Source organism: Alosa alosa, chromosome 24 (assembly GCF_017589495.1).
Source record: "Alosa alosa isolate M-15738 ecotype Scorff River chromosome 24, AALO_Geno_1.1, whole genome shotgun sequence".
Lineage (NCBI taxonomy): Eukaryota > Metazoa > Chordata > Actinopteri > Clupeiformes > Clupeidae > Alosa > Alosa alosa.
The window spans coordinates 13,942,906-13,955,405 of NC_063212.1; the positions used below are offsets into that span (position 1 = coordinate 13,942,906).

The following is a 12,500-nucleotide window of genomic DNA, read 5'->3' on the forward strand; positions in this document are numbered from 1 at the left end:
TTCTCATTTTTATAAGTAGCTTTGGATAAAAGCGTCTAATAAATTAATAAATATAAATGTATCTTGAATGGGCACGCCCTTTGCCCAAGTTTGCCTATTCTGCTCATCTTTGTTTTTAAAGAGGCAACAGTATCTCGCCATTCCACTGACAGAAACCCAGCTCTATAAGGATAACCCATAAGGATAATGCAATTCAGTCAGGATGCAACACTAGTCAGGTGACTTCTATCGCTGCGGTCTGCTGGACTAAGCTGGTCGACAGACCAGACAGACCAGGTCAACATTTGTATTACTTACACCACTAACATTTAAATAGTAATGTCACTTAAATGAAAACAGAAATGCATTTTTAATATGCCACTATAAAAGCTAAATGTTCTTCTAGTTAATGTGTTTTCATTTTCAGATTGTCTCATAGTGTGAATAATTAATGGGTGAGGCATGATTTTTACAAATGACTTACAGCTAAATTACCTCTTTGTTTCTGTCGTTCCTTCTCTCTCTTTCTTGTCTTTCTCTCTCTCTCAGGGATCGAAACGCATTTTACGCTCCAATGAGATCCTGCTGTCTTCGGCTGGGCTTACCGAGACAGACCTGCAGCTCACTTTCTCTTTGCAGGTACACACACACACACACACACACACACACACACACACACACACACACACACACACACACACTCCCTCTCCCTCACTCGCACATCTACTTTACACCTCATTATATGGATGACCTCCAGCTCTCCTTCCCGCTCTGAGCCTCCACACACATTTTCACACATGCTACACTATTGACTGATCCATAACAGCATGTCCCCTGACATCTACATACTCCACTCCACCTCTACCTCTGCACTACTCACAAACATATTCACACATGCCCGCACACATATAAACGCACAGAGGTTCAAATATGGCTTTACACATAAAAACAGGAAGGCACAAATATGATATTATTCATGCGCATAGATTGTACAGAGGAGTCCTTCATTGTAGGTAATTGTGAACTGCTGTGTATCATACAGGGACATGACAAAAATGGCAAATAGCAAATAATAATGAGTCTGATGTCAGACACTGTGTGTTCTCTGGACACTCATCTTGTGTGTTAGCATGGAAGCACGCTCACCAAATGTGCTCTAATGGCGTGATGTGTTAGCATGCTAACACGCTCATCCTGTCATTTGTAATGAGGTGATCTTGCTATCTAGCTATCTTGCTAATGGTTTGACTGTGTGTCTCCCCCTGCAGTACCCCCACTTCCTGAAGCGTGACGCTAACAAGCTGCAGATCATGCTGCAGCGCCGCAAGCGCTACAAGAACCGCACCATCCTGGGCTACAAGACATTAGCACTGGGCCTCATCAACATGGCCGAGGTCTGTCATACTCACTCTGTACACATGACGTGTGTGTGTGTGTGTGTGTGTGTTTGTGTGTGATTGTGTACCTCTGTACATATCTATTGGTCTGCCTGTTTATTCTTCCTATTAGGTTTGGAGCATCGACATGCATTTATGTAGGAGAATCAAAGTAGCTTGGCATTCATGCTGCATACTGTCAGATGCAAAGATCACTCTTCATTCTCATTGTCTTCATCTTCACCTTCCTCCATTGCCATCATCATCATCATCATCATCATCATCATCATTATTATCATCCTCATAAGAAAATGTTTCCTTTGCCAGTCTCGCTAGAAAAATGGATCGAAAAAGCACTAAGAATAGGAATGTACTGTTGGCTATTGGATCACATTATTTAAGAATTCAATTTAAATCTTGAACTTCTGCATTTTCTCAGAAGCACAGAGTTGTTATAATTCTGTTAGTACTCCTAAAAAGCATGACTCCCTCTTGCTTCCAGGCTTAGTTTTCATCTCTCTCTCTCTCTCTCTCTCTCTCTCTCTCTCTCTGTCTGTGTCTGTCTCTGTTTCTATCTTTCGTTCTCTCATGTTTCCCCTCCTTTTCTCCGTCTGTACACATTTGCCCAGGGTTTGCAGATATGGCATTCAGCAACGGGAGGACAATTTGTTCTAGATAACTGTAATGAAACCGTAGCTGGAAAACAAATCCAGTTATTCACTCAAATGAATCAAATGAAAAATGCCTTATCATTGCCTCTCTCTTTGTTTCACTTCCCACTCACTCACACACACACACACACGCCAAGACACACACCAACACCAACAACAAAGTTGTTTTGCAAGAGAGAAAGTGGCGAGAGAAATGTGTTTGTGTGTTTGTTGAAATATGGAGGAGAAGTGTGAAATATTGTCCGGCAGGCTCTGAGGCAGTATGCTAGTATGCTATTGTGCTTCATTCTTTGTTATTAATGAGGCTTCTCACAGCATCTGAGCCGTCATATTTTCTGTGTGGAGCGTTGATGTGCTGTTTGTCTCTTGCATGGGAGTTGTAAGGCAGTAATCTTCATTCATCACTTCAAGAGGAATGAGGAGTGAACTGCGTTTTTAAAATTTCATATTTCATCCCCTGCATTCTTTATCTCTCACTCCCTCTCTTTTCTTCCTCTCTCTCATCTTCCTGTCTCTCTCCCTCCTTCTATCCATTTCATTCCTCTTTATCTTTTGTTTCTCTACCTCTCCCATTTACTGATCCAACCCCCTCTTTCCCTTTCTCTCGCTTTCTCTGTCTGTCTGTCTGTCTCTCTCTCTCTCTCTCTCTCTTTATCTCTCAGTCATTCTCTCTCTTTCCCTCCCACCCTTGCCCTAAGTAACATATTGCTATATTTTTCTTTCTTAGTTTAAACTGACATTGTGAGGCTTGTGTGAGTTTTAATGGTGCCAGTTACTGACTTCATAAAAGAGGATTACATCCCCTCTCTCCCTCTCCAACTGTCTCCCTTCATCCTTCCTTTTTCCCCTCCTACTTTTCTCTTCCATTCTCTCCCTCCTTTTGTGCACATGGTCACCATTTTCAAATTCCTAGTCTAATTTATGGATATGGTGGAGTACACTCTCTCAGCACACCGACAGTGTAGCTTGGCTCAGGGAGAAATGCTGGGTGTGGAGAAAGCAGTTGGGTCTGTAAAGGAAATAATGATTTATAAACTGGCTGATCTGGCATTGATTCCTTAAAATGTTTTTTAAAAGGTTTTTAAAAATCTTTTTTCCTCTCCCTCTCCCTCTCCCTCTCCTCTCTTCTCTTCTCCTCTCCTCTCCTCTCCTCTCCTCTCATCCCTTCCCCTCTCCTCCCTCCTCATCTCCTCTCCCTCAGGTGATGCAGCACCCCACTGAAGGGGCCCAGGTTCTGGGGCTCCACAGCCAGCTGAAGGAGGCCTCAGTGCCTGTGGCGGAGGTGCGCGTCTACAGCCTGTCCAGTCAGCCCATCGACCAACCCAGAGCCAAGACGTCCGGTGAGAGAGAGAGAGAGAGAGAGAGAGTGAGTACACCTGTGTGTGTGCACCTGTATGTGTGTGTGTGTGTTCAAGGGCCTTATCAAGGATGTGTGTGTGGGGGGATGTCAGCAGAACACTGCCGGTAACCCTTATCGACAGTTTTGTGTGTGTCCGTGTGTGTGTGTGCCAAGATAACACTGCTGACAAACCATATGAAAGGGCTTGTGTGTGTGGATGTGAGTGTGTGTGTGTTGTGTGTGTGTTCCTGCATTGGCAGAAGTGCCCATCACCTCTCTCTCTTGAGCCAGCCTATCGACCCATCTAAGCCCAAGTCTGAGAACACAGGGAGATGTACTGTACCCAGATGAACAGGGGTTGAAATTGAAGGAGGGAAGAGAGAAGATGGGAAATAAGAGGATATGGTGTCCTTTTGAGAGGAGAAGAGAGGAGAGGAGAGGAGAGGGGGGGAGAGGGAGGAGAGGAGGAGGAGGGAGGAGAGGGGAGGAGAAGGAGGGAGGAGAGGGGAGGAGGGAGGAGAGGAGAGAAGAGGGGGAGGAGAGGGAAGGAGAGGAGAGGAGAGGGAAGGAGAGAAGAGAAGAGGGGAAGAGGAGAGGAGAGGGAGGAGAGGAGTGGGGGACAAGGCTTTTTGGAGAAGGACCGAAATAAACAGGACAGGCCGAGAGAGAAGAAGGGGGAGGTTAAGTTTCAGCAGATCACTGTTTTACTGATTGGTATGCAGACCACAGAGCAGGGAGTAAAACTGCAACAAGAGAGATAAACAAATAGAAGTAAAAGGTCTGTCTGTCTGTCTGTTTGTCTGTCTGTGGGTGGTTGGAGTCTTGAGGGAATTGTGTCTGTGCTCAGTTCTTGTACAGTAATTGCTTGTAGCTTTTAGCATCCTCTGTTACTCTGTGGTTTGCAAAGCTGCACTGCTAACCTTTGTTCCCATCTCTTACATTCTCCCCCTCACTTTCTCTCTCTCTCTCTCTCTGTCCATCACTCTGTCACTCTTTCTCTGCTGGCAGATCGCTCTCCTGACATTGATAACTATTCAGAGGAGGAGGAGGACAGCTTCTCCTCGGAACCAGAGGGCAGCGATGATCCCGTCCATGGACAGGTGTGTGTGTGTGTGTGTGTGTGTGCGAGAGAGATAGGGTATACTAGGTTGTGTGTGTGTGTGTGTGTGTGTGTGTGTACTTGTGTGATGGGATGTGCTAGGTTGTGTGTATGTGTCATATGGGGAATACTAGGTTGTGTGTGTGTGTGTGTGTGTAATGAATTTCTCTGTGTGTCCTTGTATGTGTGTTGCAGTATCTCTTTGACGAGGAGGATGAGGTGAGAAAGAAAAAGCCACGGCGCAAGCTGACGCCCAACGCCTCCATAACCAGAGTAAGAGGCACAGACCCACAGATGCACAGACAGAGGCACAGACAGAGGCACAGACACAGACAGAGGCACAGACACAGACACATTTGTCCATCTGTCTCTCTCTCTGTCTCTCTCTCTCTGTCTCTCTCTCTTTCTCTCTGTCTCTCTCTATCTCTCTCTCTTGCTCTCTCTTTTGCCTTCTCTCCCTATCTTAATAATCATCTGTCAAAGTGACTCATATGTCCCCCTGTGCTCTCTAGAAAACACACACACACACACCCTCACACGCTCACACACACACACAGATATTTACACTATTTTCACTCACAAGACAAGGTAAGTCTCTGATGTGACTTGACAAGGGCAGTGTGTCAACTGTGTGTTTAATTGGTGTGTGTGTGTGTGTGTGTGTGTGTGTGTGTGTGTGTGTGTGTGTGTGTGTGTGTGTGTGTGTGTGTGTGTGTGTGTGTGTGTGTGCTTGCATGCATGCACAAGTTGAACTTGTCAGCAACTCAAGCAGACCTCTGGTTGTTCACATCTCTCTCTCACTCACACACACACACACACACACACACACACACACACACATGCACGCGCACCATGTCAGGTCATTTTCAGGTCATTCATTTTCTCCATCAGAAAGCCCAAGTAAACTCTGACGTCTGTTTCTCCATAGCATCCTCTGTCCCTCTTTCCCTGTCTTTCTCTCCATCGCTCCCTTTATGCCTGTCTTTTTTCCCCCTCCTTTCCCGTCTTTGTTCTTCTTATCTCTCTCTTCTCACTGACTCGTTATCTCTCTTTGTCTCCAGCAACCCAACATCAAGCAGAAGTTTGTGGCTTTGTTGAAGAGGTTCAAAGTCCCGGATGAGGTGAGAGCTTTCTTTCCCCTTATCTAAAAAGGCCCAATTATTCTCTCTTTATCTCTTCTTCTTTCTCTCTCCCCCCCTCTCTTTTTTATATATCCTTTTATTTCTTTCTATCTTCCTGCAAGGCAAGCAAAATCTCAACACCATATGGAGTGTGTGGGTGTGTGTTTGACTTCTGTGTGTGTGTGTGTGTGTGTGTGTGTGTGTTTGAGTGTTTTGAGTGTGTGTGTGTGTGTGCGTGCGCGCACAAGTGTTTGCGTATGTCCAAGCAAGTGTGTGTGTGTGCACGCGTGCGTGTGTAGCATTGCATGACAATGACTTTACTGGTGTCATGTCCAGATGGCTTGCTGTTTGCTCTAAACTCTGTTTAAATATTCATAGTCTACACACATCTGTGTGTGTGTGTGTGTGTGTGCTCATATACGTTTGGAACAAGAAAAATGGTTATCCATTTCCTGTATGCCATGCATACTGTGTGTCATATGGTTGTGTTACTAATGGGTCAGTACAAGCATGTGCTGAATCCTGTGGTCGTTTTGAACATATCCCAGAGCCACTACCATGCCAGCTTTCTCTTCTCATTGCGTGTGTGAATGCATGCATGTATGCGTGCTTGCATCTGTGTGTAGGTACGTACTGTATGCATGCGTGTGTGTAGGTACGCATGCATGCGCGTGTTTCTCCTTAGTACCCCCCACAGACCCCCACAGACCCCCACAACTGCTCACTACAGTCCTTTAGAACACTGCTGCCCCATCTGCATAGAATATACATTCTGTCTCTGAATATACAGCATATATGTTCTGTCTCTGAATATACAGCACATATATTCGGTCTCTGATTATACAGCATATACATTCTGTCTCTGAATATACAGCATATACATTCTGTCTCTGAATATACAGCATATACATTCTGTCTCTGAATATACAGCATATTCGGTCCCTGATTATACAGCATATTCGGTCCCTGATTATACAGCATATACATTCGGTCTCTGGGTCACCTTCCTCAGTCAGTATTCACAGCACAGGTTGCTGTAGTATAGGGTTTCTCAACGGGGGCGTTCGTACAACCTAGGGGGCGCTGGCGACTTGAGAGTTTTTTTTTTTTTTTTATATTTTTTTACATTTTAAACTTTCATGGTTTCACATATTTTGGTGCAAAAATAGGCTACCTGAAATAAATAGGCTATTTTCATTCATGGGTTTCTAACCCCTCTACCGTCCCAGCTACATTTTACTGGTTATCTATGCACAGTGGTCATACAGTGCAGTTCGGGCCTGCACACGCCCGGACTCATGTCCCCCAGCCCCAGCCCCAGGTTGGTGGCGTCTTATAATATTGCTTTATTAAATGCCAAGTCTGGCTTACCGTTCACTGTGAGTCTCTGGTAATTCTGGCAATAAAAGAGGCCATCTCACACATTTTCTTATAATTCCAGAAGAAACCAAAACAGCACCGAAATGGGCTCGTTTTTTTATTTAAGCAATATAGCATGAGTGTGAGTGGTGGCCTACAGGGTTGTAGTTTTTTTTTTTTTTTAATTGTTTGTTATTGTGTGTGGGGTGGGGGGGGGGCAGAGGATCAAAGGATCAAAGTCAGGGGGGCGTTTGCTCAAAAAAGGTTGAGAACCACTGCTCTGGTAGGTGTTCCACAGGAGCCCCACACACACACACACACTCACGCAGTCCCTCTGGTTAGTGGTTCCTCTTATCTGCTCAGATGACTGGCTATAGCCCTGGAACCTCCTGAGTCAGTCAGGCTCTGCCTGTGAGGGAATGTCCTACAGCAAGGTGTATACAAGGGATGGTATAGGGATGCAGGCTTTGGTATCAGGTGTGTTATTGATAGCATTAAGGCAATGCTTTGGCGATTAAATAGCTGTATTGTATGTGTGTGTGTCTGTGTGTGTACATGAATAGATAGATAGATAGATAGATAGATAGATAGATAGATAGATGTATAAGTGTGTGTGTGTCGCGATGCGTCGCGATAGTGTCGCGTCGCATTACAATACGGTGTGGGTGCATGTGGGGACCTATGTGGGTAGATTTATTAGTGTAGAATTGTATGTGTGTGTGTGCATGTGTGTCTGTGTGTGTGTGCATGTAATAGATAGATAGATAGATAGATAGATAGATAGATAGATAGATAGATAGATAGATAGATGTGCGTGCGTGCGTGCGTTCGTTCATTTATATTGGTGTGTAGTGGTGTAACTGTATTTGTGTGATTTGTGTGTGTGTGCTGGCAGGTGGGCTTTGGTCTGGAGCACGTGTCCCATGAGCAGATCCAGGAGGTGGAGGAGGATCTGGATGAGCTCTACGACAGCCTGGAGCTCTACAACCCCAGCGACAGCGGCCCCGAGATGGAGGAGACCGACAGCATCCTCAGCACCCCCAAACCCAAACTCAGGTACACACACACACACACACACACACACACACACACACACACACACACACACACACCACATGCGCAATACACAACACACACACACACACACACACCGAGACACACACACGCGCGCACACACATGCGCACACACACACCTTCTTGTCACTTCTTTGGGAGTCTTGTGGTGTCAGACATTCCCCCACACCCAGACAACCACACACACCACACACACACACACACACACACACATACACACACACACACACAGACAACCACACATACCACACAACACACACACACACACACACCACATACCACACACACACACACACACGCGCGACACACACACACACACACCTTCTTGTCACTTCTTTGGGAGTCTTGTGGTGTCAGACATTCCCCCAAGGTGATGTTGCCTCACAGGCAGATCAAACAGCAGCCTGTCAGGAACAAGTGTGAAAGAGATGGAATGTGTGTGCACGTTGGTGTGTGCGTATGCATGCGTGTGTACATGTGTGTGTGTGTGTGTGTGTGTGTGAGCATGTGTGTGTGTTTCCATCCATTTCCTTTGATTCAGTATTCTAGAGCATCTGTTGAACTCCTGTCTCTACATGGCGATGATGGTGCATGTCTTTAAACGTGTGTGTGTGTGTCAGAAAGAGAGAGAGATTCTATTAATGTGAAGAGAGATTCCCTAATACAGGCTAGTGTGTGTGATGAGTGTGAGTCGGTAGGTGTGTGTGTGTAAGCCAGGAGTGTGTGTGTGTGTGTGTGTGTGAGAGTAAGAAATTGTGTCTGACATACCTCATGTCAGATTGTCTTTGTAGCTCTGCGATTGTGATTATGATGGTGTGTGTGTGTGTGTATGTGTGTGCATGCTTGTGTGTGTGTGTGCGCGTGTGTGCGTGCACGTTTGTCGCCTGTGTGTGTGTGTGTGTGTGCGCATGTGTGTGTGTCTGTGTCTTCATGTCTGTGTGTGTGTGTGTATGTGTCTTTGTGTCTATGTGTGCGCATGTGTGTGTGTCTGTGTTTTTGTGTGTGTGTGTGTGTGTGTGTGTGTGTGTGTGTGTGTGTCTTCATGCGCGTCAGCGGCCAGAGAGAGGATGGAGTGGTCCCAGCTGCTGCCGGGGGACCAATTGTCCAGGAGAAAATGAAAGAGTCTGATGAGCAAGTGCTGCGAGAGGACAGAAAATGAATACAGAGTAGGAAGATGGAGAGAGAGAGAGAGAGAGAGAGAGAGAGACAGACTCCACCCTCTACTGTTCAGCATTGGTATTGCAGTTAAAATTATTTCAAGAATTGAAGATTCTGTATTAAACCCATGTCAACCCGTTTAAACTCTGCTGATCTAGTCCAGGCGTTTTCACCCAGTGATCTGTGGCCTGTTGGTGGTCCGTGGAGGCATTGCTGGTGGTCTCCGACCAGTCATTGGAATCGCTATTTTTCTATTCAGGTTGCTTCGTTTGTCAGAATGGGAGTCCCTGGGTCACAATCAGCTAGTTAAAAACTTTATTATCCCCTTGGGGAATTTTTTTCTCAGTAAGTGAAGCATGAAAACATAGGACATGTTGTTATCTGCCTCTGTTTTGACATAACCAGACAAGGTAACAGGAAACAAACACTCACAGACCCCAATCACATTAGCATTACACATTCCCCCATAAGACAATGACACAGGAAAACATTGGGCAGGACAGACTAACCATCAAAAAATCCCACCTCTACACATGGCTTTAGTGCATAGTGGCCAGTAATGCACTGAGGCTGTCAAAATACAGGGTATAAAAGGTGTCAGCCGAAAACCCTGATCTAATCAGTATGAATTACGTCAGTGTGAAGTCGGATTGTGGCATTGGTAATGATTACTATGCCCTTAGTGTATCAGGACAACTTGGCCTTTTCCATTAAGGTAGATAACGATCTCGTATCTTATCAGTTGCGGTTGTTAAGTGATGCGGCTTACAGGCATTTTAAAGGCTGAGTTCTTGTTCCGGAATCATAAAGTCTGATTGTGCAGAGTTGTTATAGTGCAGATTTAGTGTTTATGTGTCTGTACACACAGCTATGCTTATATGCTGTTTGTTTCACCTGCAGCGTGGGCTTATGTCTGTCATATATTATATATAGCATGTGTGTCTGAAATAAATAAGAGCCTGTTTTGGATGGCTTAGATTGCAAAGACATCCTATTGGTTTTCAAGAAATAGAGATTTTCAGGCGTGAATGGTTTTAAGATCACAGCAATTATACTCCCTTCATGGTAACCATGACCACACAGAGAGGGAGAAAATCTCTCTCTCTCTCTCTCTCTCTCTCTCTCGTTCTAATGATCATGACAGTAATAACGGCCACAGCCAGGGCAGGGACAAGTGTATTGTTTTGTTTTTCTGCTGGTCGTCCTCACCTAACTGATGACACATTTAGACACACACACATACACATACACACACACACACTCTCTCACACACACACAGTTGTATAATACAGGGATTCACTAAATTGCTTTGTGACAATCCAGTGGCCTCTCTGACCTTAATTGTATCCTCTGTGAATAGACATTTAAAAGGATATTACAAATTTGCCAGATTTGAGATGATTGGACAGAATGAGGAAGCTGAGAGGGTTTTTTTTTTTCTCTTTTCGCTGTGACATTGTTCTCTGTCTAATATCATCCCCATTCCATGTCATATATTTATAATTTCTTAGTTTTCCTTCCTTAGCTCCCTCAATACTTTTTTGTCATTTGAAGTGGAAGATGGTCGATCAGTGAACACACTGAAAATGAGGAGGCCGCTTTCCATCTTTTGAACTCTTAACACCTGGGCAACTGAAACGCTCGGTTTCAAAAATAGTTTTAGAAGAATGGTCTAATTTCTTTGAATGCCCGCGCCCACAATCACATCTGGTGTATAGCCAGTTCCCTTGATTTATAGTGGAAGGGAGCTAATTGTTAGGTCAGACGTGACGCGAACAGAACGCTTCAGTTACGTGTCCGGTGTAGCTTCCCTGTAAGACAGTAAGATATGAGGGCCACTCCAGTCTGAGCAGCCATTATGGCCATTATGGATTTACCATCATTACTCCAAGTGTCTAATCCTAATCTCAATCCCGGCAGAACAATCCCGCATTTCCCACATCTGTTCCCCATGCCATTCTCATAAGATTATGCCCCAATCTGGGAGTGCACTCTAATCTTCCCTTGGCTGAGTGTGGACATGGCATGGGGTTAGCGTTGGTTGGCAATAAGGATTGGGACGGGGGGCAGTGTTTTTTCACGGGCATGGTGCCACCCATATGCTGCTGGGATTACCATGAATGGACAGCAGGTTAATTTGATTAATCTGTGTTTATGTAACGTAAGACGTACACTCTGGACAACCAAACATGCTGCTGGTGCTAATGATATTGGAAGCAGTGGTGTGTGTGTGTGTGTGTGTGTATCCATTTATGTATGCTGTGCATACTTGTGTGTGTGTGTGTGTGTGTGAGAGAGCAAGTGAGTATGCATTCCTGCTTGTGTGCGTATGTGTGTATGTGTGGTTGTTAAATTGTAACAATTAATCAATTTTATCGATTTGTTGTCAACTATTAAATTTATCGCCGACTATTTCAGTTGGCCGAGAATATAACCGGTAGATGAATTGACTATACTATGACAAGAATCATTAGTTGCAGCCCTAGGTGTGTTAATGGCCACCATACTACACATGAGGTCATTGCAATGTTATCTGTGTGCGTGTGTGTCTCTAGACCTTTCTTTGAGGGCATGTCGCAGTCCAGTTCCCAGACGGAGATCGGCAGCCTGAACAGCAAAGGAAGTCTACCGAGAGACTTCTTCAGCCCGGTAAGAGAGAGAGAAAGAAGAGAGAGAGAGAGAGAAAGAGAGTGAGAGTAAGAGAGAGATGGTGATATGAGAGTGTATATAAAGGATTGCTGTGAGAAGAGGAGGAAGAGGACAAAACAGTGAAGGAGAAGAAGGGGAAGAGAAAGAGATGGAAAGAGAGATTCATGAGACAAAACAGTCTAATGACTGGGATCAAGAGCTCGTTGATCTGTAGCTTATGCCAGCCCTGTCTCAAGAGACGGCTGCACCGTGAGAACACAAAAACCCAAACTGAATGTAGAGTTGATTTGATTTTATTAAAGTATAAAAGAGAAAGGTCTGAGTGTATTGCAAACTGCATGCCTTGTAAACAGCCAGGTAAACTCAGCACAGTGTGTGTAAGACGGGTGTGGTAAGGCCCTAAAAAGGCATCTGACACCTGTAGGTAATTACAGGTGATTACAGGTGAGACCAAAGGTAGCTGAAACAAACAGAGGCAAACGAACAGTAGCACAAAGCCTCAAATGCCAGGCCTGTAACAGTATCCTAGTTGTGGTGAAATGTAAACCAATTTGGATGTCTTAGTGGCGGTGGGAGACAGCAGAAGGTTAAAGATTAAGTGTTGTTCTTCTCATGGCCAGCAGGGGGAGCAGCCTCCGTCGGACAGGATGAAGCATTCGCAGTCACGCACGCGCA

The 12,500-nt window shown here is 45.0% G+C and overlaps 1 protein-coding gene across 1 annotated transcript in view; it reads left to right on the forward strand.

Moving 5' to 3' along the window:
* Nucleotides 1–12,500, forward strand: part of LOC125289281 (phosphofurin acidic cluster sorting protein 1-like) — a 55,900-nt gene that overhangs the window by 29,571 nt on the left and 13,829 nt on the right. The window contains exons 3-11 of the mRNA XM_048236029.1: nucleotides 529–618; nucleotides 1,248–1,373; nucleotides 3,228–3,366; nucleotides 4,374–4,465; nucleotides 4,660–4,737; nucleotides 5,526–5,585; nucleotides 7,840–8,000; nucleotides 11,732–11,825; nucleotides 12,446–12,500. The exon at nucleotides 12,446–12,500 is cut by the window's right edge and continues 35 nt beyond it. Of these exons, the coding sequence (XP_048091986.1) occupies nucleotides 529–618; nucleotides 1,248–1,373; nucleotides 3,228–3,366; nucleotides 4,374–4,465; nucleotides 4,660–4,737; nucleotides 5,526–5,585; nucleotides 7,840–8,000; nucleotides 11,732–11,825; nucleotides 12,446–12,500 (895 nt within the window). The remainder of the gene's footprint in view (nucleotides 1–528; nucleotides 619–1,247; nucleotides 1,374–3,227; nucleotides 3,367–4,373; nucleotides 4,466–4,659; nucleotides 4,738–5,525; nucleotides 5,586–7,839; nucleotides 8,001–11,731; nucleotides 11,826–12,445) is intronic.